Here is a 27,904-nt window from a genome sequence, read left to right as displayed (position 1 = left end):
TATGTTTGTAATCTAGCGTACCAGTGTAGATGTAGCAAATGTAACTGTAGTATGGCGAAGAACGTTATAAACATTTTAATAAAAAGGATATTTCAGCTTCAAATGTCAGATGTTCTAGACATTGAGAAAATTTTATGTAATTACATTTTAGCAACCCAAACTCAAGAAGCTACCCAGGCAAACAAAATCATGTTTATAATTTAATGTGTAACTCTAAATTGAACAAGTCAAATATAATTTACCAAACATGTATTAAAGCAAAGGGTTTAAAAAGGTACAGTATTTTTACTGTACCTTTACTTTTATTTTTAACAGATTAGAGGACATTACTATGACGGATATATACACAAGATACTGAAGAAACAACCATAACCAGCCATCCTTATACATCTTGCACTATAAATATTTTGCTGTGTGAAAGTTTAGTTATTAGGTTTAGGGGGCAAACACTTTTTCCACACAGGGACATGTAGTTTTGGAGTTTGTTTTCCCTTAATAATACAAACCTTCATTTAAAAACTGCATGTGTTCACTTGTGTTATCTTTTACTGAATTTTTTTGAAATTAGTTTGATGAGCTGAAACATTCGTGACAAACATGGGGGGAAAAAAAAAAAGGTTTTCACACCACAGTTTATTCACTCACACACACAGACAGACAGACAGACAGACAGACAGACAGACAGACAGACAGACAGACAGACAGACAGACAGACAGACAGACAGACAGACAGACAGACAGACAGACAGACAGACAGACAGACAGACAGACAGACAGACAGACAGACAGACAGACAGACAGACAGATAGATAGATAGATAGATAGATAGTATATAATTATCTATCTATCTATCTAACTATCTATCTATCTATCTATCTTTCATAACACTGACACAAATAGGAAGGAAATTGTATATCTACACACTCACCGTTACGGAACCGGTGCACAGCTGTAGCACAGGAAAAACCTTGAGAAGTGACCCAGCCTTGACTTAAAAAAGAAAAAATCCCTACCGCTCATATTCTCTCACTGTGAGAATAAAACTGCTTATCACACAAAAGAACTTACGCAAAGATACGATTAATTTATCTTTATTATATATATATGAAAAGTTTAACAAAAAAATAATGGCAGTTAATCATATTCAAAAAAGCAAATATAAAATTAACCCAAGTGATCGAACACAAAAAGCAATGCTTACCACTGTCATGCCAGCTTTCCATGTTAAAAGATTGAACAAATTGTCTTTAAACATTAAACAGAATGTAAATATTAAAAAATAATGCTAAAATAGTACAACAAGCACAAAGCAACTTTATCAAAACACCTTTTTAAATATTCTGTATTGTAACTAAACTCCAAAAACATAGTTACAATGAAATACAAAACGTGTTTCTGTCCATATTTGCATAGAATATAAGGATCTGGGCTGCTTTTCCACCTTAAAGTACAGGGCAGGCGAATGGCATGTCCACGATCACGCATGCATTTAAGACGATTGGCTAAAACATGTACAAACACTTTGGCCTTGAATTGGGCTACTGCACCTGGTAAGCATCCATCAACTTTCTCTCACTATTCTTTGTTGCGATTCTTCTTTTTCAAGACTTCAAGAAGAGACTCGGACATTAGGTAAGGTCTCTCTGCACTGCCGTCATTCCTCTCCAGGTCTTCCACTGGTCAAAAGAAAGGACACAAGCAAGGATATGTAATGGGAAGGTAGTTGGGGGGGGGGGGGGGGGCGCCTAGGCTATAAATAATAAGACAAATGACTTAACAGCCTTAAAAAAGAACCGGAAAAACAAGCAAAGTTTATGCATTGTAATAGACAGATTTGAAAGGCACCACTCAGACAGTTAAAAGAGGAAAGAACAAAAAGGTTGAGAAGTCAAGGTATATTCATTGTGGTTACAGTTCAAGGCAAAGTGGTGCTTTTTTTTTTTGAGAAAGAGATAAGGCTTAGTGTGTGGAAAAAGTGCAGATTTTTGCGATTTTACCCAATCTACCCGACAGATCCTATTTCTATTTTTTCTTTTGGTAAAATAGTAGGCGGAAACATGCGTAATGACCAGCAGCACTTATTGGTGATAGCATTTGCATCAAAAACTTGTTTACAAAATACAACAAAGTCCAGCCTGGGGATCATCAGCAAAATTCTTGAAATTAGACAAACACGTAAAGAGTAAATGCATAGCGCAGAGTATTATTCCTATTGCAGAACAAATGACACCACAAGAAGTTTGAAGGACTGCGCACACGTTCCTTAAACATTGCTACAAACCCTGACACACCAACAATTTAATTATTGAGCGAAGGGTATATCTATTCTATATCTGGTATATCCTATTAAAGTGTCTAGTGAGTATAAAATAAAAAGTGTCCAAAAAACAAATTCTTTTAAATTTAAAAGTTTAAAAACTTTTACTACTACTATATTTTATATTGAAATGAAATTTCTACCATGTCTCTACTTTATATATAGTTCTTTTCTTTGCTGCTTTAACATAGAAATCTCCCCACTGTGGTACAATCAAAGGTTTATCTTATCTTAAATACACTGCAGTTACTCACTGGATTTTTTATATTCTGTCAGGTTACAAATGATACTAAAAACCAAGTGTCTTAAAAAGGTGCCAGACTTTCTTTAACCACCAGAACAGCGTCAGTGTACAATGGGCTGCACGCAAAAAAAAAAAAATAATAATAATAATAATATTCCACCCTAAATAGATTCAGTGAGTGATGTAGGTATAAGCTATTGATGCCTGATTTACTGTTATATTTAGTATTCCTTTGACAAAAGACAGTACGCCACATTTCATATTAGCTATGGTTTAAGCTTTAGGCCACACATTCTCTGCAATCGGGTTGTTAAGAATTACTCCACGCTTAAGACACACCACCGCTGTGGGGTCCATGCTGATCCCATGTTTTTTGTCTCACTTGCAAGCAGCTTTGTTTACAAAAAAAGGAATTTCAAACAAATTTCTCTTTTATAAATAGCATTAACCACTTAGTATATAATAACAGTAACGACAGATCGTGCAGACTGACAAGTAGTGATAATCATGATGGTGAGTGCGTTCTGCACATGTAATGGCATCAAGTAAACATCTGCTCAGACAGAAATAAAACTTAGACAGAAGGATAAATCTCTGGATGCTCATCGACAGTGCATTGTTCCACGGAGACCCTTTGTGCTCTCAGTGGGACCTCTTCCTCCTGAGGTGACGATGGAGAATTGACAGCAGGCGCCTCCGTGTTCTTCGACAGGATGTCGTGCAGCGTGGACGACATGTAATACGGCCGAGCCGCAGAGCCATCATTGCGCTCCAGGTCCTCACCTTTTACGTGTGCGTGTGTGTGTGTGTGTGTGTGTGTGTGTGTGTGTGAGCGAGAGAACGTAAAGGCAGAATCGTGCATTGGCACATAGGAAAAATGTATAAATGTATGTTGGAGTGTGTACATTGAAGTGTTGATAAATAAAAAGTAAGAAAAAGAGAGTGAGGTCATGTTAGATGGAGTGTGGCCAAAGAAAACAGGAAAGGGAAAGGGTGTGAAAGGGAAGAGAGGGGCAGACAAACAGGGACAAGAGAAAAAACAGCAATAGGATAAAGTCAGATTTAAACAGCAAAAGACATCAGAGTAGCATGTTAGTTAGATGGCACAGTTCAATAGTGAAGATAGATAGTGCAAAGAGTTAAGAAACCACTCTGGTTAATTCTGTCATTCATATACTCCTCATGCATTTACTGGCATGGGAAAATAACAGTAACCCTGCAACATATTTTTCTCCTACAGTATAGGATAAATGTAATGCATTTGGTACAGGAGATAAGGCTCCTGCTGGATCAGGCACATGAAACCAGTATTGTTTAAAATGTGGTAAAAATTTCATCCAGTACTCACAGAAGCAAAGGAAGAGTGTGTCCACACACATGGCATACACACTGAAGAAGCCATGGGCAATCAAGTAGGAGCCCACTGCGATCGTCTGTGTAAACAAACACACATTCTTAAACGTTGGTTCTGTTTAATTTTTTTTTTCTAAAAAATTAACCTGGGGACCATGAGAAATGCCCAAAAAATATCACAATTACATTTTAACCATTAGACTCGTACATTAATCAATCATTCAGTTTAGTTGATTTTACTTTCCCAGGGTTTTAAGGTTTCCCTGCAGGATCAGATAGAAATGAAGGCATTGTCATTTACACTTGACTAATTTCACAACACTGCTAACAATCAACCATGATTTTCACTTTCTAAAAAAAAGCTGTTAGATCTTTTAGGAAAATTATATATTTTAGAGCTTGATCTGCAAAGGATTTTTAACTAAAGAATTACTAAACAAACAGTTATCTAAACATTTTTGAACATTTTGATTTCTTGCACGAGGCCAAAACGGATTCCTTAAGTAACTCCAAGACAAAAAAAATATATAAATCGAGGCAAATAATAAAGTTTATTCTATTTAACTATACACAGCATTGTTTCTCCACGGACCATTATTACTGACGCACCACCCACTAAACTCTAGAGTGCTCTGGACAGGTAACACAAGACGCTGAACAATAAAAGAAATGGCGAAATGGTTAAAAAACAATGAGGGACAAGGAGAAGATTTATATGAAAGCTTGTTTCCACCATATAAAGAAAAAAGTTTGCCTAATTCCAACATAAGTCTCAATTTGCTACTTTTATTTCTTGCAATTCTGACTATTTCTAAACACAAACATTTTTGTTGCATCCAATGTTTTTTTTTTTAAAAGAGTAATCTGAAATTTATTTTTATATTTTTGTTTATGATTTTATTTATTTATATATTTGTATTTTGATGTAATAGCAATTAAATACAGGAAATGGGTTTAGATTTCACATATTCTTGTATGCAATTCTAGCAATAATATTTTTTTCTAAAAAGGAATCAAATAACTTTTTTTTTTAAAGACTCGTCTTATTTTCTCTTGTACATTTAGTGTTGCTTTTTTGAAAAAGAAAAAGTACTTCTAAATTACACGATGGAATAATAGGTGGAAGACTCGATTACTAAAATAATCGTCAGCAGCAGCCGTAAATTACAGACGCAGTTCATGACGATTTTGTTTCTTTATTGCATTGCAGTGGCTAAAGAAAACTGCTCTCTTACCAGAATGGGCACCCAGTAATAGTTCAAATTGGGTACAACATCCACGCCTTTTGCTCTCCCAGAGAAGAAGAAGAAGGAGAGGATTCCTAAATGAAATAAATGTAAAGAAGATTTATAGAACGATGTAATCTTTAAAATATACACATACACACACACATATATACACTTGCCTACAATGCCCACAATAAGGAGCTTTCCCAAAAACAACAAGAAGTCCGTGACCTTGTCCAAGACAGCCACCCTAAAAGAGAAAAACAATTATAATAGAGGTTAAAAAAAAATTATTAATCTCCAATGACGTGGGGTTTTTTAATTATTATTTTAATTGTTTGCTTGCTTTACTCACCTGATCACATTCCTCATTAGCAGAAAGAAGGCATCTCGAGCTGCAGTGCAGAAATTTTTACCATAAATGGCCACCTGAGGGAGCACACAACTCTGTTTACCTGTTGTGCTGGAATAATACAGCTCACCCTATGCTAAATCCAGTGTCTTATCTTGTCTTTTGAATAATAAAATACAAAATAAAAAAAACCTTCAAAAACAAAACTAAACAATCTATACAAGATGTTGATGAACTATGTTGAATAATCTATCAAAACTACATATGAATTTTCGACCCCACACATAAAACGCACACAGAAACCCACACAGAAACGCATACCATGATGTAAGCATTCCTGTTGATGAACTTGATGAATTTCTCCAAACACCAGAAGCAGCACTTGAGGCAGCAGAGGATGAACTTAGCAAATTTATTCTGTGCCGCTGTCAAGACAAACCAGAATCTCTCAGTAACCCACACAGCTCAGTAAAGGATCTAAGAAACTCTACTTTGTTTGGCGGTTGAACGACAATGACATTACACTTCTGGAAACTAGCTGCTCATTTATTTATTTATTTATTTAAAATGAATTATTTAAATCCATACTGGATCGGGTTATGTAGGAGCTTTCGATTAACCTTTTAGTTTGTGATCCAGGTATTCCAGCAGAACCCTGATGACCTGGACGATAGCCAAGATGAGAGAACCAAATGCAAGAGAGCCTGTGTGATACCTATAGGCACAGACACATGCATACACACACAAATTAGGAATGCATACAAGAAAAAGAATGTAGCTCATCTGGGGTCTTTACACATTACACAACATTGTTTCCTAATTACATCTTTCCCTCCATTTCATAACAAACGCTATGGCAACAAATGCAAAAGCCCTACAGAAGTGGGGTCAAATTCTGGGGACAGAATTGACTCAATTTTAGACAATAAGTCAAAACACCTTATAAAAAAAAAAAAAGAAAAATTAATGAATTTTAAAAAAAGGATTTATCCAAGTTCCAAAGATACCATTACATCCTGTGGGAAAAGAGGTTCCACCCATTATTTAGTAGAGATACTTCATGTCTCAATACATTATCAGAGGTAGAAAGATTAGTACAATATTCTACTCAAGCAAAACGACTATTACTTTCATGACATTTTATGTGACAAAATCTGCAGAATGTTTTCAACCTTTGACTGTACACAGGAAGCAAAACCGTCACATGCATTCTATAAGCCTCAAGAACTGGGTAAAAGGTATTTCCATGTAATTTGGTTGAGGCTGAATGCCTGAAGACCATAACACATAAATGAAATTTTTTAATACCATTATCGAACCACTCAGTGAGCCCTCATGCTTTGTTGAAGACATTTTCATCCCATAAGGAGAGAAATATTTCCCCATAGAATGTACCTGCTCATTTATAGATTTGTACTGAAGCTTTGCTCTAAAGGGACAAGTGAACCCATATTAAAGCCACAGAGGTTTCCTTCAAATAGCCCTCTATAAGTAGACACCAGGGTATGCATACGTAAAGAAAACAAGACCATCTGTAAAACTGCTGGGTCAACAGAAAAGCAAAGAAAAATCCGGGAAGTTTATTTTAGATTTATTTATAGACTTTGGGAAGGGTGTTGTCAGTCACATACCTGAGAGCTCTTCCAAATGAGGCAAATACTGGGCAGGCTGGCATATCGTGAGACTTGTTGAATGACCAGTAGTAGGAAGCAAAGGCACCTGCCAGAGTCATCTGACCCAAGGCTGTCACGAAATTGGCACACCAAAAAAAGAGGAAGACATTGTAAAACTGCAGGAGAATGAGGTACTTGTGGTAGGCAGATTCGCCGCCGTAAAAAGCAAAAAGGCACTGAGACTGTGGGCATTTCTTCTTCATGTCAGACGTGGTGTAGTTCTGAAACAATCAAAACACATCAACACAAGTTATTAGATTATCGGTTAGATTTCCTTACATCTATATTGGGCTGAAAAGATTAATCTAATAACTTGAACACAAAAAAAAGAAAAAAAAAGATGAGTCCATTTAACTACAAACAGAGCACTGTGTTTCCAGACGTACCATTATTACTGACGCACCACGTGCAAACTCTGGGGGTCTCATTTAAAAACGTTGTGTAGGCACAAAACAGGGATGGAACCTCATCCATATTTATGATGTGGTGCGTCCCGATTCAGTGGGAGCGCATCTGATTTAATATAAAGAGTTTCATTGGTTCGCCTGAACCCGTTCGGCAATTTCATTGGTCTAATGTTACAGGGCTCAGTTTTTTGGCATGAAGCTTGTAAAAAACAGGAAAAACCCATAAATTAGCCACTTCGTTCAAAGCTAAGGGGAAAAAGTAGTGGCTTATAGTCCGGAAAATACAGGTGCGCAATTTCTCCCATCAAGTTTGTTTTTCTTATAAATCACAACCTTTGTGTGGAAAATGGTTTACGCACGTTTTCAGCCTCGGTTTGTGCGTATGGCACAGCGAGGGGCGAGGAGAAGATTAAGGCCAAAGAAATCGCCAGGTTTTCACATTTTTTATATTTTTTTATATATATATATATATATATATATATATATATATATATATATATATATATATATATATATATATATATATATTTGCATTTTGATGTAATATGGCAATTAAATGCACTAAATGGGTTTAGTTTTCACATATATTCTTGCAATTTCAGCAATAATAATGCTTTTTTCTAAAAAGGAAACAAATTACTTGTTCGTTTTAAGAGACCAGTCTTATTTTCTTACTTTAATGAAGAAAGTTACTTCTGATCCGATTACTTGATTAATCAATGGCCATCTAAACTGTTTTTGTACCAAGACACTTACCTCAGGGTTGCAGGTGAAACTTGCGTAAACGCACTCAGTCTGATTAAACACTTTGTACACTGCTTCGTTGGATGTCGACAGGAAGCTGAACAAAGTTGTCAAGGTGTTTCTGTAGCACTTGGAGTGTTATATTATATATACACCGTTCAAGCAAAAAGGTGTGAAATGTAGTAGTATAGCAAATTTGTAGTAGGAATAAATACAACTGAACGTTCTCAGCATCATCTCAACATTACAGCAGTTATACATTATAGAAATCTATAAATCATTTATTTCCTTACCAGCCTGCTTGTTTTCTTTATCTTGAAGTTAATAAAAGCAAATAATGCATCATCCAGATACTGAAAAGAAACCAGAACGGCTGAACACATTTCCAAAATGGAATAATGCACACAATTAAGGCAGAGTTGAAGGATACATAGCTGTGATGGCCCAGTATGCAATGACAATTGCCAGAAGAAGGAAGGTAAACAGAGGGTAAAACAGAGATGACATCACGTGACCAATGGCCCTGCAAAATATAGCATTGATTATTTTTTTTATGTATTCATCTCAAAGTAGTTCCAATATCTAAATGCTGCCCCCTTTTGCTTCGTGGTTCACAAGAGATGGCATAATACAGTCCTATAAAAACTGGTGAGAAAGAAAAAAAAAAAAAAAAGTAAAATGGTCGTCTTTGCTAGAGCCATAACGAATTTATAATCAGAACACTGGCTCTTTATTCAACAGCCCTTTACAACAAGAAAAGTTGGTAAAAACACAGTAGTTATGGAGTTGATGTTTTACAGTTTTTTGCTAATAATTTGCACTGGATACACAAAATTATTGAAGGTTATAAGAGAAACACATGCTGCTACATACCTGCTGGCCTCTTTAATGAGAGCTATGGCGATTAATATTCTCTTTCTGAGGAAGATAAGGAGCAGGATGATAATGAGCTCCACTATTGCCAGAATGATTACTGCAGAGATGGACAGAAGCAGATTATTCAGTGTGTGTCTTATGCATGCCACACATGCTATAGACTTGAGAGAACTCAAGATGTGCTGAACGAGGTATAACTGAATTTAGGATCAACTAAACTGAAACATGGCCTGTACACTGTGCAGCTTTAGTGAATTTAAGTGAATTGAGGTGACTTACTGAAAGCTAACCAGGTCTGCCTGATATGCAGGTACACATTCAAGTCCATCTGGAAGCCTAGCTCCCTGAGGGTGATGTTGGCCCCAGGACTTTTCTTCAGATGAACATACTCTATACTGCAGTGGAAGATACCTTTACAGAACATAAAAGATAGAAAATGTTTGAGCAAAGAGTAAAGCATGTACAAATTTAGACTGAATAAAGCTCTTGGTCAAGAAATAAAAACAGGAACTAGATTCAAAATCTAAAACTACACTGTATTTTCATATGTAGTTAAATTAGAAAAAGAAAATCTTTATAACCACCACATATAAACAGAAGCGTATCCAACCATATTTTTCACACAAGTTTCCTAGCCCACAAAATGCATCTTTAGATGTTGTGACAAAGGCACTACCGTATCCAATGACCAGGATGACCATGACAATCATAACCCAGACCATGATGCCAGCCAGGAACCTCAGCAATACGATGAAGATCAGACTCAGAACTGTTGCTATGACCAGACCACTGAGAAAACACACAGAACATGAGCTTCAGTTCTAACATCAGACATTAATGTATTAAGAACAACCATGTGATATTAATCATCAGATTTATTAACAAACATAAGCAGATTTCATATAATATATATATATATATATATATACATTTATTTTTTGTCTCCACAGACAAATCATCATTTACTTACATGATAATCCAATGCCATGACTGTGTGAAATCCTCAAAGATCTTCATTACCACCATTCGAGTTTCTGCAATTATTGTGGCATTTCTGCAAGCAGAAGAAATATAAAAGCATAAAAGCATTAATAAACTTGAACTGGGAGGTGGGAAGGCAACAACATTCATTGATTCATATGGAAGGGCATTTTCACCACATGAAATAAAAAGTTTGCCTAATTCAGAGGTTTGTTTTGGCTGTAGTGCCAGAAAGCTTTACACATTAAAATAAAATTGGCTACAAATCAATAGAATCACATGGTATGAAACTAAGCGTCTGATCCCTGGAGAGAATTCTGACTAACAATCAACTCTGGAGGAGACTAAACAAGACAGATGAAGCAGAGGAGCCTCGCTCATACACCAACAGCTTCAAACTTCAGGCTGACGACATGCTTACCAGTGGATGCACCAAAGATTTTGGATGTTTAAGAAAAATAAAAGTCTGAAATGTGCAGATTTTATTTTATTTTTTTATGTGGAGGAAACAGGCTTCCATATGATTTAGGCCAAAGAAAGAGACAAAGGTTTATTTCAAACTAAAACAATAAAAACGCAGTGACTTTTTTTTCCATTTATATATTTGTATGTTGATGTTATATGGCATTTAAATGCACTAAATAGATTTAGTTTTCAGATGTTTAAATTTTTCTGAAAGAAAAAAAGGAAACATTACTTGTTCGTTTTAAGAAACCAGTCTTTTCTTATTTTCTCTTGTATGTTTGTATCGCTCTTTAGTAAAAAAAAAAAAAAAAAAGTGCTTCTTATCCGATTAATCAATTAATTGTTGGAATAATTGGAAGAATACTCGATGAATAAAATAATAGATAGCAAGAGCCCTAGTTTGTTTATGTTGGTGAGGACCACACAGTCAAAAAACCTCAGGTGAAAACTAAATGTTCTATAATAAATCAATAGTCTTTTTTTCCTCCTCCAACAAACATTCAGAAATCAAGTGGGTGAAAATTTTTTTTTTTTATGCAGAACTAACCTTAGCCGAAGTAAGTTTTTCTGTAATAGTTTCAGTCTCTCACATTGTCACTCACTTAGTTCAGTCTCTTTTCCTTCCTCTAGATTACGTTCACCTAAGGTCTGAAATTTCACTCTGTCATTCAAAGACTTTTCTTTTTCCTTCTTCTTTTGATGTTCAAGTCAATCACTGTCCTGTTGCATGAACCAAACTTTGGCCCAGCTTAATGTTAGAAAATTGGCCTCACACCTGCCTCAGGGACATTTGTGTATGGTGGAGTTCATCCTTGTCTCAAAGACTGCTATTTTCCCCAGGTCCCGTGACTACAAAACAAGCCCTAATCATTACATCACCACCACAGTGCTTGACCGTTGGTATGAGGTGGTTTTGGTGATTCAAAAGTGTGTGTATGATAAATATACCAACTTGGGCTCGTCAGACCGACGAATACTGCTGAAATATTTGTTCAGATGCAATTTTGCACATCTGTATGTTTCAATATGGAGCTCTGGTATTATTCATTGTGTTGGTTCTTTACTTGCACATGTCCTGAAGGCTCTTCATTTGTAAACAATGTATTTTCATTGTAGAATAGTTTTTTTTATTGTTTGGAAATGGCCTTGTATCACTTTCCAGTTTGACAAGAAGCAGCAAATGCTATTCTGAGGTCATGGCTAAGGGTCTGTCTTTTTGCCGTTAGGACACAAGCATGCAAAACATCAAATTCATTAAGATTCTGCTTTTTTAATGTAGTCACACTACTTGATTACTAACATCGGGCATTTCATTAATAACAACTACGATTGTGGGAGTCAAAACGGTTTATTTATGCAACCCCTGTGGTTTCTTAAAGCTGCTTTAGTTTTCAGAAGAAAATTATTATATATATTTGTTGTGCTCTTATTGTATGTTAAGTCACACGCTTTTTTTGGAATAACAAATGTATCTTAGCAATATAAATAATTTAACTGTTTAAAAAACTATAAAATTAAAAAAAGTGTTATTACATTGTTAGTAGTAGCTACATAAAAATACAATCAAATATTATTTGTAATGTTATTTAAATAGAAATTGATTTATTATTCAAATAAAATTTTACAAATATAAATATATGATTTCTACCATTCAAAAAATGTAAGAACACCTGTTGAAGATGTGTGTGGGATTCAATAGCAAAATAAGGTTTGGCATACGTTTATTTAACACACAACATGTAAATAATCTTACTCACATCAGTATCTGTGTGTATACTCACTTTACAGCAGGTAGTAGGTCACTGGCCTTTACAGTGTTGCCCTGTCCATCCTTAAAATCAGTACGGTTTCCTATAGTGATCTCATTTCCTTTTATGCCAAGTGCAGGGAAACACCTCTGGGTAACTGAAAAAGAAAATAATAATAAAATTACAAAATCAAGCAATATCTTCATGGTAAAATGTGCTTACTAATCATAAAGTGGCCAGCATTTTTGTTTAAAATAAAATTGATACGAGTAAATGTAATGCCTTACATGGTTTGGTAGGTATGAGCACACCAGGACAAAGCCCTTCTTTAAGAATCTGCGTAAAGGCCTATGAAGCAAAATAAATTCAATTTATTTAAAATCAACTGTAACAAAATGGCAACAGATAGAAAACAGGCAGGCAGACAAAAAACGCATGCACACCAGGATAAAGTGGTTTAGATCTGAAGCTTCTTGTTTCCGCACTATATTTTACCTACCATATTTCCTGGGTCATATATACAGAAGGATTTGTAGTATTCCCATTGTTCGGGATGAACATTGGCAGTTACCAGATTCATGGATCGATCAGGACATTTTTCCACACAAATCTGAAAATAAAGAAACAGAAAAGCACATAAAAGGCCTGTTATTTTGGTTAATGATCATACTAACTCCCTAATATCATCCCAACTACAGTTTTACATTACCAACCTGATACAATGTCAAAAAATTTAAAACACCAATTTCACAATCTTGACATGCCATTTAATGAATTATAAGTTACAACACACTGCTTATGTTTCTTGATACAGACACTCTCACTCAGCACTAAATGGGTCATCTAGTTTACCGTATTTTCCGGACTATAAGCCGCTCATTTTTTCCCCACGCTTCGAACCCCACGGCTTAAACAACGAAGCGGCTATTTTATGGATTTTTCCTGGGTTTTTCCCGGTTTTACAAACTTCAAGCCAAAAAACTGAGCACCATAACATTAGACCAATGAAATTGCCGAACAGGTTTAGGTGAAACAATGAAACTCTTTATATTAAAATCAGATGCGCTCCCACTGAATCGGGCCGCAGCACATCATAAATATGGATGAGGTTCCTCTGACGTTTGACCTGTAATTCCAGCTGCAACAGAAATCATATAAGCACAGACAGGTTTCTAAAACTTGTGCTTTTTTATTTTTTTTGGCAACAGCGTTACGGGTTAGTCAAATAAACTTAGAAATAAGCATCAGAAAATAATAAGGACATATTCCTCGGCCTTGCACACATGCAGTAATACCGAAAAAAGGCCATTCCCAAAATGACGCTCTGCTCTTAAAGGAGCCACAGCATATTACAGACACTGTCTTTAACTATGCCTGTGTAAAGTTCATTAGTTTCAGTGTGGCTTATAGACAGGTGCGGCTTATGTTTCAAATAAAAATCTTTGTCAAATTCAGTGGGAGCGGCTTATATATGGGTGCGCTTAACAGTCCGGAAATTACAGTATATTAAAAGTAAAACAAGATTAAATTTAGCTTTAACTTTTAGTTTGATTAACTGTTTCTTTCATTTGCGAGGGGCATCTATGAATTTCTCGCAACCCTTTAAACAGCCTAGTCATAATCTGCACAATATTTCTATTCTATAAACATGAATGCAACATCAGGATATTGTTAGGTTTATAGTTTTAAATGTATTAGTACTCAATTGTTTACTTTCTCATATATACAGAACCCCTGAGCATAAAACTCCATTTTATGCACTGCCATATTTGTCAAAATATTATTCAATCGAGCAATCTGTTAATAAGCGCAAAGGTAGACCGGAAGTACCTGAGTGGTGGGACACTGGAACTCTAGGAGGACTATCGGACTAGCACACTTCAGGATGTTAAAGTAGAACAGGTAGGGCTTTTTCCTGTTTAACAAAAAAAAACAAATGTACAAACCATAAATTATTCATATACAAACAAAAAAGACAGAGAGAAACAAGGGCCACAGAGGTGAATTAAAAAAAGCTTCCTATTCATCCTCCATGTGCTTTATGAATTAACATTAATCAAGAAGAGATTCAGCTGTCTGGCATTTCAACTTACTCCAAAGGAGTTCCAGCTTGACCACAGAATTCCCCTCTGCTGTTTGTGGGGTAGATCACCTTCTTAGGGTCACCCTGAGACCATGCTGCAGAGGAAAACGAAAGAGAAAACAGTGACGACTGACTGAACACACACAAACATTACAATGTTTAGTGTTGTGAATATTTAATGTTTAAACGCTATGTTATATATATATATATATATATATATAAAAAAGTGTTGTAAGAACATGAAGCACAATATGAGGCACGTATTCAAGCTATAGTATTACATAACATGGCATGCACTGTATGTCTGAACATACAAGACTACAGTCCAATGCTTTGTTGAGTCTTCCACAAAAATCTGTAGGCTGGAGAAATAAAGGGAGTCGACTTTAAATTGCACCACAATGACTCATTCAGTTTGCAAGCAACCCAGTAAGTCCACCCAAAAAAATGGGATTGTTTCCACAACAAGCTTACTGAGCCTGGGAGCACATGAACAATTACGAGGCCCAGGATCAGTTTTAACTTCATGAATATTTTTAATAAACCTAAAAAGAAAATTTTGCAGGGCAACTGACAAGATTACGAAGCATGAATCATATTTATGTGATTTTGTGATTTCAAAGTGTAGTGATTTGTAGATGGGCACTTTTAATTAATTTGAACAGGAATGATTACATTATTAATTCTTTCACGCCTGCTAACACTAGCTAATAATGCAGGCTAGAAATTGTATGGCAATTGTAATATCTGTTCATCGTTTATTTTTTCTAACAAAACTTCTACTGACTTCAAAAAATAAAAACCTTGAACACTAAGAGATGGGCCACGCTGAGGTCAGAAAATGGCTATTACATTTTTTCCCTTTTAATTTAATATGACTTACAGCATATAGTTCCATAATCGCCTAATCTGTTGTGTTGGTGTGTATTCCCATTATCTGTTTAAAGCCATAATTACATAAACCTATAGTCTGTTACCCCTCCTTTGTCTACGCAGGTAAAGACATGAACACAAAGACTATAAATACAGACCGTCTTGCCTTTTAAAATCAAGCCAGTGACTCACCCAGTATTCCCACACCGACATATCCAACTATGGCCACGATGAAAAAAATACAGCAAATAATGTCTGTGCAGCCTCTGCAAAACAGAACACAATTTTGTACAATTACATTCCAAAAGGCATTATATTCCATACAGAGCTACACTTGGGTGTATATGCACAAGGGATACACATATAAAAGCATTATTCAAATCATTTTTCTTTTTAAGCTTGCCAAGAAGAATCACAGGGAATTTAGTTGAGAATAGGGAAAGGTGTGTAAGGACAGTATCATAATGTCACATGAGCTAAAGGTTTTTCCTTTCATGTTTGGATATGAAGCTGAAATAAAGACCATGTACATTAACAAATTAATGAAAGGCCCTTAGTTACTTTGTGGTCGTTTGGGTTTTACAGTGCTGCCATTTCTACCTTTTGGGTTTAAGCCATGCCCACTCCAAGTTTAAACAAACAACCTGGAGCATTATACAAATACAGATATGGGTATTGTGTTACACTCCTAGTACACATTCAAATGCAACACAGCACTGTTCACATAATTAAAAGTTCACCCAAGCCAAGTTTACCATGACTGTAATACGTGAGCAATTTCACACCTCTCTTCTGGGGTGCTTATTATGCTGCTGTACAACAAACTGTACAGTTTTTGAAACAACAGACACTATTAGCACTTCGTGTAAATAACACAGCTTTTAACCAAAAACTGTTTCTTACCTATTTTGGATTGGCCCTTTGAAGCTAGGGTCATATTTTCTGGGTTCACCTGTGAAGAAAAAAAATAAATAAGTTGGCTATATGCTGAAATGTGCTGAAACAAAACGAGCCAAAATCATCCAATGTATTGCATTAATTAACATTTCCATTAATCATATGCTAACGCATGAGACTTTATAGAAACAACACAAACAATAAAAGATTTTTATAGTCAGAAATTCCATTCACAATTTGCTACTGTAATAAACAATCTAGATTTGTTGATTTAAAGTCTATTTTATTCATTTATTCGTTTTATTTTATTCAATTATAACGGCCAGCATTCTGGCTTTGTAATTTGTTGACTTGATTTTCTAAGTTTTAACTTATTTTCAAAAAAAATAAAAAAAATAAAAAAATAAAAAAAATAAAAGCTACAAAGGCAAGAGAACAGATCAAATTCAATAATAAATATGGATTGCAACAGTCTATATCATGTAGTTGTGCCACCATCACTTCACTGACCCCCTGACACCTCTGGTCTTCTGGTCACATGGACAAAAAAACCCCAAAAAAGTAGAGATCCAAGAGAAATATATGGAACACCAAGAGCTTTGGTTAGTATGAGCACTGGTATGGTATGATTAAAATAGGTCAAAATAGGCAATTTATAAATCATATGAAAAATTTTATGGATGATCAAAAAATTGTTTCCCTTTAACCACTGATTACATTTTTTTATCGTGGAGTTCTTGTGAAATCAAAAGCTGCAGTAAATCTGCCTAACAGTTATCTACCCCCACAAAATTCCATTAGCATTTAGGAAACAGAGTGACACTAAAAAACACTACATGAAGCTGTGAGAGGAACACAATATTTATAACCTTTTAGACTAGAAATTTGGATGTTTGTGTAGCTCCACTGCTGCCTCTGGAAGTACAATTTCAGCTCATTTCAACAGCTCCAGTGTATGTCCAGAAAAAAAAAAAAATCTTACCCCGGAATATTTCAAGCTAAACTTCAAACCAATTACATTCCACACTGATTACAAGTCCTGCTTCTGAAAGTGAAAGCTATCAAAGCCTTAACAATATCTTCTTTTGACACTTGTTTAAACTGGTCTATTTATAATTCATAATTTCTTCTTCTTAAATATACTTCATCATCTATATTTTATTCTCTGAAACTTCTTTAACAAAATACTGCTGTAATATTCATGCCTAATAATAGGCACAGTGACATCAGCTTTTGGTCTGATACCACCAACTGGAATGTTACTACAATTTTAACAGTAATAGTAAATAAGGAAGGCCTTTGCAAGGGTTAAAACATGGCCCCTCCAGAATGTGGCATTATGATCTACTGACTGCCACATATTTGTCATGTCAATGCTGTAAGCATGGATTTAAATATCATTTATTGCCAACCACCTGGTGTACTGTAATCCCTGTTTCAACTGTTACTGTAACGTCCACATGCACACCACCTCTGCCCCACCACGATACTTAGATTATTATCGCCCTCACTATACCCATGTAGATTTTTCCCTACTAACCTAAAACATGTTTCAAGCTTAATTGACAGACAGAAAAAAAAAAAAAAGGGAAAAAAACCCACAAAAACAAGGTCCTTTTTTTTTTTCAATGAAATAATAAAAGAGAGCATGATAATTTAGCCCATAAACAAGACCATAACAAATTAAACCTTGAAAAAGAGTAAAATGGAGTGGGCCATAAGTGTCAGCATTCCTGCTTGGAATTGTACCAACACACTCTACAACTGGCATTCCAGGCTGGTGACTGGACAGGTTCCGTTTAGGAAGCCTTCTGCAAATGGATCATATTGTAGCTTAAGATTGAGTCATATCCTTACAAAGAAACATTTACACCCACACTGCACTTTAGGGGGGAAATCTTCACAAATTACAAAAAATAAAAATAATAAAAGCTTCCCCATATGCAACCTTTTAGAATCATCAACAAGAGCTTTCTCAAGTGTTGGGCTGGGCTTCTTTTTTTTTTTTTGCTTTCTTCAGTGTTTGTTTGTGGTGTGTGAGAGAAGGGGAACATAAAAATTAAATAAATAAATAAATCAGCTCTCAATCCAGATTTAGCATAAACAACGGGACCACGCCTATTAACATACAATCTATCTATATGCATTCACCACATCTTTCACTAGGACACCTGTACAATTATATATTTACATAAATATCATAAGCCAGTTTTCTGGCAGCAGCACAATACATTCAAATCATATAGATATCGGCCATGAGCTTCAATTAAATTTAACATCAACTATGCCATGACATCTCTGCCACTTGAGAAAAGTCTGGTCAATCTTTTTACAGCTCTCTTATTAACAACACATATTCAACCGCAAAGGTGTTGCTCAGACGTTTTGATCACGATTCTGTGTAAACCCTTGAGAGTGTTGGTGAAAATCTAAATGATTAGCACTCACAGTACCAATATTAATGCCACAACCACGGTCACACAGATAACACATTCTCCCTATTCTGATGTTTGTTGTTAAGATTAACTGATGCTCTTGAACTGTATCTGCATGATGTTTTGCATTGGCCTGCTGCCACATGATTGACTGGTTGAATAGTGCAGTTGTATAGGTTCGCCTAACATGAGCCCAAAAAAATAAAAAACACAACAACAACAAAAAGCAGGCTCAATTGATAAATTAGATCAATCAGATAATATGCAAGCATGAATTTGAGACTGACTGATATGCTGCATTCTCATGAAAATAATTAATTAGGCTATAATTCCTCCCAACAGAGTTCACGACTGATGGCATTCCAAGTTTGTAATCTGGTGTAACAGATAAGACATACATGAATGCATCTGAAAATCCAAGACGATTTCAATAACATTTTATAGCATTTCCATACACTCAAAAATGAACGATCTAAAAATGTTAGACAAAAATCAAGAAGTAAGAGTTGAGTGCTGATCGTGTCGCTGTAGCTTACCACCCATTAGTCTTTTTTTCAACCAGTTTCCATTTTACACTTAATTTCTGCTGAGCTAATTTTAGATTATATATTTAATTACTGGATTTTAGAGTATAGCTCCTATGGGGCATCAGGCAAGCAGCCAAAAAAAAAAAAAAAAAAAAAAAGATGTTGGTTCATCTTTTCACCTGCCCACGAACTGATTTGACACCGTCGTTCTTGCTAAGTGTTTGTTCAACACTTCCCACATTTTCACAATATATATATTTTCTACAGTTACAGCATATGGTTCCCCATACTGACATGCATTTTTAAGGTGCAGTGTCCGCACATGCCAAGGTATTGACAAAAAATATGTCTGATAGATTGCTTCTTTTAAACTTGGGACTTTTCTATGCAGGAATTCCTTAAATGTTTTTATGACTTTTGATGCCCTTCACCACAAACTCACACCAAACGAGCTGGGTATATTATGCGAGCAGGCATGCAGGGGAAGGAAAAGGGTGTATCCCCGCTATACACAAAGGAAGTCAACTCCATTAGCAAGCAGCACTTCAACTAGCACAGGAACATAAAACACACACTCAAACACAGTCTCTACCAGCACACAAGTGCCAACAAGACCAACTAATACCACTTATGGCATTTCGACTTCGTAATATTTGCATCTATTTATCGAAATTCATTTTTGTTTTCCCCCCAAAACAAGTCCTAGACATGCAGAAAAGTGTCGAAACGTGCCTTCACTTCACATCATGTATAGCGCCATTAGCCCTGTATATTATAATCCAGTCTAAAAGCAGCAACTGAAAATGGTTGTACACAAACAAACGCAAAGATCCGTATTATTTGTAGAACTGTCGCTTTCAACATGGTGTGAAATGCTGTAGGAAATTAATAACAGAAATGCGCCATAACATTAACGCTGTTCTAGATATCAAACACCAGAACGAAACTACGTCTGTTAAATGAACTTCGGTGTAGATTTCCCAGACTGTGCATTACCATGCTTTTTGTAATCATCTTCCTCCGGCATTGTGAAACTCCCGACACTCAGCCGCTCAGTTTACGAGGTTTTTGTTGTTTTATTTCTCTTCGCTGCTGCTTGGAGCGTCTGGTCGTCTCTCAGGACTAAAAACACACACACAATGTGCGATACGGAACAAATTGCAATATGCGATAAAAGCTGAGTGAAGCGCTGAGGCCAAAACTGTAGCGCGCCCGCCCTCGGGACTGAACTCTTCCACGCCCCTGAGTGAGAAACCAGTAGAACCGGAAGTAGACACGCTTAGCATTTATTTGTTAGTTTCAGTTCGTTTGCAAAGTTTAGTTTCCAGCTTTTAACGTGTTTTCTGCCTTTTAATTAAAGTCGGAGTGCGAATATTATTAGACCACGTGGATTCCCTGAGAAAACGCTCTCCATCTTTTTTTTAAAGGAATTTTCTTCAAAGTTAGTTCCGGTCAAACTAATATGATTGGTTTAAAGACAAGCGCGTGGGAGGGAGGGGGTCGCTGAGTCACTCCGCCCGTGCAATGAATCACCACGTAAAATGTAAAATTAAACTTCATACTTCGAAACTATCATTACATCAATGTTGGGGAAACCGTCGATAGACAAGAGATGCATTTTAAGAATCGAAAATTATTATGGGCTTGAAGCATGATGCTAAAAATGTGGTGCCACTTTTCCTCAGACACGCCTTCTAATTAATATGAAATAGCTAGGTGTGGAGTCCTTGGGGTCTATTTCCACTAGCGGAGCAAAAATAAACAATTTAGCCGTAGTGTGACTGAAACGTCAGCTACTCAGTATTCATATCTTGGTTATAGAAGACAAAAGCACAATCAGAACCATTACACTAAACACAATGCCATCTTGATTATTCTCCAAAAGCAGCATTCACATTTAGCACAGCGATTTTTCAATGCCTACCAGAGGCGGCTGTGAATTACCTGAATTTAACCCACCAATTAATTTCATCATTATGATGTCACGACTATAGAAACCACCAATTTCATACAGAAACACAGTATAACAAAGCGCTGCATCACACACAGGTATCTAATGCATTGAGAATGAATTCCACTAAAGCAAAAACTCAATTAACACGATTCAACAAATTTCCTTTCACTGCAGCTCAGCCCACATACATCATCTCTAACATAAGCATTAACAAACTCATAAATGGCCCTGGGTTTTGGCATTTCATTCAGTGAAAATTGTGTTTTTGTCTAGGTTTTACAGAAAACAAATGCAAAATTATTTATGGTTCTTGAAACAACTTATTTGAACTGTTTTGACTGACATTTCCTCACTATATACAGCTTTTCTTAAATATTCAACCTTGTAAATGACCTTGTAAGTATATCTGCAACCAAAAGATTTTTTTCTGCTCTGTCAGCTATTGTGGAATGAAAAGAAGAAAAAAAAAGCTATAAAATCCACACAAATATATCTGAGCTTGTGCGGTTTGCTACAGATAAGGTTTGTGCGCGCTGACCTTGAGCTGGAACAATTCCTCGAGTAACTTAAGTAATTCAATTACAAAATTCCATCAAATTATTTTGCCTCGATGCTCTGTTTAGTTTATTTAACTACACACAGAGCACTGCATTTCCCACAGACCAACTATGAAGCGCTCTTGAGAGGGAACACAGAAGACGAAATAAAAATGGAGGAATGGGGAGCAAACGGCGAGGGGCAAGGAGAAGAATAATGTGGAAGCCTGTTTCCGCGACATTATTTACACGTTATTTTTTTGATTTTTATTTTTTTTTTTATGACTTTTTTTCTCACATTTTTTTTAGCCAATCAGGCAGCGTCACCCCCTTTGTAGTGCCAGAAAGTAATCTAAAATACATTTTTATTTACAATTGTTTAGTGTATATATTTGTATTTACATTTACATTAATATGGCAATTAAATGCACTAAATGGATATTCTTGTATGCAATTTCAGCAATAAAAATGTAAATGATTCTAAAAAGGAAACCAAATTTCCTGTTTATTTTAAGAGGCCTTATTTTCTTATTTTCTTTTATTTGTATACAGTGGTGTGAAAAAGTGTGTCCTGATTTCTTGGTTTTTTTTTTGCATGTTTGTCACACTTTTATGTTTCAGATCATCAAACTAATTTAAATATTAGTAAAAGATAACACAAGTGAACACAACATGCAGTTTTTAAATGAAGGCTAAAGTGTTTGGCCCCTTGTTAAACCTGTGGTTTATCACACCTGACTTCAATTTATTTAGCCACACCCAGGCCTGATTACTGCCACATCTGTTCCCAATCAAGAAATCTCTTTAATAGGACAAAGTCCTGACAAAGTGAAGTAGACCAAAAGATCCTCAAACGCTAGACACCATGCTGAGAGCAAAAATAAATACAGAAACAAATGAGAAAGAAAGTAATTGAGATCTATCAGTCTAGAAAAGGTTATAAAGCTGTTTCTAACGCTTTGGGACTCCAGCAAACCACAGTTACAGCCATTATTCACAAATGGCAAAAACATAGAACAATGGAAAAGCTTCCTAGGAGTGGCCGGTGAATCAAAATTACCCCAAGAGCACAGCAATGACTCATCCAGAAGGTCACAAAAGACCCCACAGCAACACCCAAAGAACTGCAGGCCTCACTTTCCTCAGTTACAGTCACTGTTCATGACTCCACCATAAGAAAGAGACTGGGCAAAAATAATCTGCATGGCAGAGTTCCAAGACAAAAACCGCTGCTGAGCAAAAAGAACATAAAGGCTCGTGTTAGTTTTGCCAGAAGAATTTTGGGAAAATTCTCTGTGGACTGACGAGACAAAAGTTAAACTTTTTGGAAAGCGTGTGTCCCATTACGTCTGGCGTAAAAAGTAACACCGCATTTTAGAAAAAGAACATCATACCAAAAGTAAAATATGCTGTTTTGCTGCTTCAGGACCTGGAAGACTTGCTGTTATGAATGGAACCATGAATTCTGCTGTTTATGATAAAATCCTGAAGGAGAATATCCGGCCATCTTTTCGTGACCTCAAGCTGAAGCAAAATTGGGTTCTGCTGCAGGACAATGATCCAAAACACACCAGCAAGTCCACCTCTGAATGGCTGAAGAAAAACAAAATGAAGACTTTGGAGTGGCCTAGTCAAAGTCTTGACCTGAACCCTCCAATGTGGCTGAATTACAACAATTCTGCATAGATTAGTGGACCAAAATTTCTCCACAGCACTGCAACAGACTCATTGCAAGTGATCGCAAAAGCTTGATTGCAGTTGTTCTTGCTAAGGGTGGCCCAAACAGTTATTAGGTTTAGGGAGCAAACACTTTTTCTCATGGCTCCATGTGGTTTTGGATTTTGTTTTCCCTCAATAATACCATCCTTTATTTAAAAACTGCATGTTGTGTTTGCTTGTGTTATCTTTTACTAATATTTAAATTAGTTTGATGATCTAAAACATTAAAGTGTGACAAACATGAAAAAAAAAAAAGAAAACAGGACACGTTTTCACACCACTGTATTAGTATCTTTATTAAAGAAAAAGTACTTCTTATCCGATTACTCAATCATTGTAATAATTGGTAGAATACTCGATTACTAATATAATCAATAGCAACAGCCCTACTCTGACCATCAAATCAAAAGACGTGAAAATGCCAGTGCTATTGTATGGCTGCAAGTTGGCTTCAGTGGGACAAACTCGAAATCTGATTGGATAGAAAATGCAACGTAAACAAACACTACAAGAAGCAGCACATCTGAGCGAAAAGCTCTGAAATAAAGAGAATAGTTTACTAGGATTAATTTAATACATATTTATAGGTCAAAAAATAGGTCAGTGATTCTGATCGTGTTTAGGCCTGGAAAAAGTCTGACGGCCCACTATTGATGCTAACAATATATTTAAAGAATAACAGATGGATTAATTGATATCACTTTTGAGTTTTCCCATGTTACAGAGAAATTAAAAAAAATCTAAAGTGTGTTTTTTTTATCCACTGGCTAATTATTATTAATAGCAACAAATTTAACAACAATGTTAAAATACCAAGTAAAGAAATGAACTCAGTTCAGGTTCCAGGATGCAGGGTTGTGGTGTCAAAAAGGAAAACATTATTCAGCAGGAAAGAAAAGGCAGGCAGTTTTATAGAATCTCTTAAAAACACAATCTACTCACAGTCTTGACATAACGTCTTTAGCCATCTGTGTAATGCCCACCTTCCTATTTTATTTTTAAAAAATAGCATGGAATTCACGTATGGCGGCTTCATGACCCTCTATGCCACCCGCCACTTCAACTTTTGTCTATCTGTTCTTTTGACACATATATTAATGTTGACAAAATACACCTCAAGAGCAATATATGTTGGGCTCATTACTGCTTTTAAGTGGGCTGATTCTAATCACCCATTAGGTACGTCTTTTAATATACTAAGTTGGCTGTGTACCAGAAAATATTTACTGTATTTCATGCATGACAGAAACAAAAAATAATGTCAAGTTTGAGATTAAAAAGCACCATACTCCTTTACAGATACTATCTGTGTGTATTTACTCCATGCTTTTGCACGCAGTTCATGCAGGTTATCTGGTTTCCTCCCAACCTTTAAATGCAAGCAGGCTACGTTAAATTGTGCTTATGTGTGAATATGTGCATGAGATACACTCTGTATTCAGGGTTAAATTCTCCCATTTTGCAACCAGTGTTTCAGTAGAAGACTCCATGCTTGAGATAAATAAATGAAATAACACACTTTATTGATTCATTACAATTTTTTTAAAGGTTGGCAATTCTTACTTAAAACGATAGCTTGCACAATTTGTTTCGAAATAAAAGGAAGGGCATTAAACGCAGGCAGAAAGCTGAGAACACACGAATCGTGATTACATGAACACACCCTCCACAAAATAGAAAGATAAATATTTGGAGCACCTAACCTTTTAATCAAGATGTGCCCACTGACAGCGTAATGTAGACAATTGGTTTGAGTTTTTGTTTGGTGTTATCTAGTATGCTGGTTGGGGTTTGGATTTTAAGTTAGGTTTTTTTTTTCTCTAACTTTTCAACTGAAATACACAAGAAAGGAAAAAAAAAAGAAACAGTATGAACAGACCCAAAATGAATCACTTAAATTGGATCTAAGAAGCCTATTTCTTTCATCTGTGCCACAATATATGTAATGGATTGTTTCTTATTGCGTGGTATCTTGAACACAGAGATAGAAACATGAAAAAGTGATTAAAAAAACTCAGGAATTACTTACACTCACAAAACCTGCTTCCTCCTAACGTAACCCCCATGTTTTTTACATATAGAGCACTTTTGTTTCATTCTCATTTAAATCTTATGACTGGTTTAACTTAATGTTACATGCAATGCACAGTTAAAAGCCAGTTAAAATTATATATTTTACAAACAAAACCAAGAGATTTTTTCAACGTTTGTTCCTTGCAACATTAGAAATACAATGCTACCTCCCCTCAAGTTTCACTTCGTCTTTTTTTTTTCTTTTCTTTGTGCCTCCTTTTGTTACCCGTTTTTTTCTTTGCAGTACTTTTTTGAAACCCGGGGAAGAAAAGGCAGGCTGAGTACACGTCACACCTTCAGCTCAAGACAAAAAAAACCAACACTTAAATACCAACTTATACTGAAAGGAGGAAGCAGATTTCAGGGTATAAAAACCCCATCTAATAATACTGACAAACTATAAGTAGCCATTAGTTGCCTAATTCTTACAACAAATCTCTCTCTTTTGTTTTATCTAGTATACATACTTCGAAGCACATTTTACCACATCCAAAGTAAAGCCAAAGTACAGCCACAATAAAGACCAAACCCACAGATCTAACACTGAACATCTATATTTATTTCAAATAAATAAAAAATAATAATAAAATGCTTTGCTTCTTTCATTGTTGCTCAGACACATGTTTTAGACACAAATCATTTGCTCACCATTATCATTCTGAAAATGCTTTTAAAATGTATACATAATGCTTAATCTAAAACATCTGCACCAACTGAAGCTGCATGACAGAAAATAGAACTGGACTACACTTTGGGGATCTTCCATTTAAAAAAGGCCCTTAGATCAGATGTCCCACGACTCTGCGCTGCCCTTAAATGACAGACAGCAATTCAGACCACTATGATTATGACGACTGTATATAGACCAAACCCTTTACTGACATTCACTACAGCATGCTAATTAAAGTACCAAGTTGTGGAGGTTCCACACACACACACACACACACACACACACGCACACACAATTCATTTTAACAAGTCAGAAATATTCAGAAATTAGGTACTACTACCTAAAATAACTAATAAGCTTTATGTGATTGAGAGCTCACTTTGTCACATGAACTCATACCAATGCATGTAGATCTTCACTCACAGCAAAATATTTCTAAGTAGACAAGACAACTCATGAAGTGTTAAAGTTATAGTTAGGGAGTTATCGCACATCCTTTTTTCTTACCACATGCACATGTTAGTTTAATAATACACATTTACATTTACAGCTAAAGTAATGCAAAGAATTAAAAAACCACAATAAAACTAAAATTATACATATTATATGTATCATATTATTGTATATCAAATTCTACATCAGTGATAAACGTACACTTTTGTCATTCATTGCTCTCCTGTGAGGCAAAAAGAGAAATTCACAGAGGTTTCTTCAGTTCGTTGTTCTTCCACTATCCAGACTTGATATGACATTACATTTTTTTTTCTGCTGGCATGTTGTACTCTACAAAGTCAAACTGAAATCCACAAACAATACAAAAATGAGCCACAAACATCCCAGATCCTAGATTTACCTCTACCAAAGTAATAGAGGAGAAAGAAAGGATCTGCTCACGATCCAAAAACGTACAAGCTCATCGTCAAAGCTTGCAGAGGTAATGGCATGGCTTGGGTTTGCATGGCTGCTTCTGGAACTAATCTTTATTGATGTAACTCGGTGGTAACAGCAGAAGGAATCCAGAAGTCTTCTAATCCAATTGGGCAGAAATGCATCATCATGCAGCAAGACAGTTATCTCAAACCAAGTCAATTCAACACATGACATGGAGAGATATGGAAGGTTTTAGGCTGGATAAGGCAAATATTAAAGTAAACTTAGTATGCATACTAAAAAGGAAACTGAAAGGAGAAACCTATGTGAACTGACTGAAGCCTGGAAAAAAACGTCATTGAAGATAAATTTGTCAGTTTGGTAGTTACTGAGTCACCATAACACGGAAAACAGTGAGACATGGTGGAAGCAGAAGTGATCTTATCACACTGGGTGGGAGTTTAAACAAATGCTGAACCCAAATCACCCTGTTAAAGCTGAAACTAGGATTAAAATGTGGCGTAAAATAACACCAATGTCTAAAAACGATTCAACAACATTTCAACAACAGTCTTCTTTAACAACACTACAGCAAAACAACCCTAATGTACTGCAGCAGTCTGTTGGAACTGTAAACACTACACACCCTGACTGTTCTCATATCCACCCCACACCGTTATTCCACCACACACCGTTATTTCTACTTATTTACTCACCGTATTTTTTTTCCTCGCCCTCTATATCCATCTTTATATAAATGTAAAAATCCCGAGAGATGAAAGGCTTCTACAGTACAGTAGATCAGCACGGCAGTAGGCTGAGTTTAATGGCGCAAACACTTCTCTAACATATTAAAGAGGAAAGTCTGCGCGTCCAATCGG

The 27,904-nt window shown here is 35.8% G+C and overlaps 1 protein-coding gene across 4 annotated transcripts; it reads right to left on the bottom strand.

The window, feature by feature from the left end:
* Nucleotides 1-1,075: 1,075 nt before the first annotated feature.
* LOC310739673 (choline transporter-like protein 2) lies at nucleotides 1,076-27,897 on the bottom strand. Of its 4 annotated transcripts, none has more exons than XM_083565832.1 (22): nucleotides 27,740-27,897; nucleotides 16,246-16,294; nucleotides 15,535-15,608; nucleotides 14,480-14,564; nucleotides 14,217-14,301; nucleotides 12,886-12,996; nucleotides 12,674-12,734; nucleotides 12,420-12,543; nucleotides 10,163-10,246; nucleotides 9,869-9,981; nucleotides 9,472-9,603; nucleotides 9,190-9,289; nucleotides 8,747-8,839; nucleotides 8,329-8,413; nucleotides 7,124-7,386; nucleotides 6,113-6,207; nucleotides 5,814-5,917; nucleotides 5,496-5,569; nucleotides 5,320-5,390; nucleotides 5,150-5,235; nucleotides 3,910-3,994; nucleotides 1,076-1,676 (listed from the first exon to the last, which is right to left on the bottom strand). In XM_083565832.1, exons 1-22 carry the CDS (start codon nucleotides 27,768-27,770, stop codon nucleotides 1,576-1,578), a joined length of 2,106 nt encoding a protein of 701 aa, XP_083421958.1. In that variant the 5' UTR covers nucleotides 27,771-27,897; the 3' UTR covers nucleotides 1,076-1,575. The 4 variants fall into 4 exon arrangements, with proteins under 4 accessions (XP_083421958.1, XP_083421957.1, XP_083421956.1 ...); XM_083565831.1 differs by lacking the exon at nucleotides 27,740-27,897 and adding an exon at nucleotides 20,198-20,655; XM_083565830.1 differs by having other exon boundaries at nucleotides 5,150-5,390; nucleotides 27,740-27,893.
* Nucleotides 27,898-27,904: the final 7 nt, after the last annotated feature.

This window comes from Silurus aristotelis, assembly GCF_946808225.1.
Source record: "Silurus aristotelis genome assembly, chromosome: 17".
In the NCBI taxonomy this organism is placed as follows: Eukaryota; Metazoa; Chordata; class Actinopteri; order Siluriformes; family Siluridae; genus Silurus; species Silurus aristotelis.
This window is presented reverse-complemented; position numbering and strand designations above follow the sequence as displayed.

What these genes read in the sequence shown, in the direction of transcription:
- LOC310739673 (XM_083565830.1), bottom strand. Translation starts at nt 27,770, where the DNA reads ATGGATATAGAGGGCGAGGAAAAAAAATACG. An exon ending in TGTCGGTGTGGGAATACTGG is followed by an intron (nt 14,565 to 15,534) that starts GTGAGTCACTGG and finishes TTTCCTCTGCAG; the next exon opens with CATGGTCTCAGGGTGACCCT. An exon ending in GCTCATACCTACCAAACCAT is followed by an intron (nt 12,544 to 12,673) that starts GTAAGGCATTAC and finishes TTTCTTTTTCAG; the next exon opens with TTACCCAGAGGTGTTTCCCT.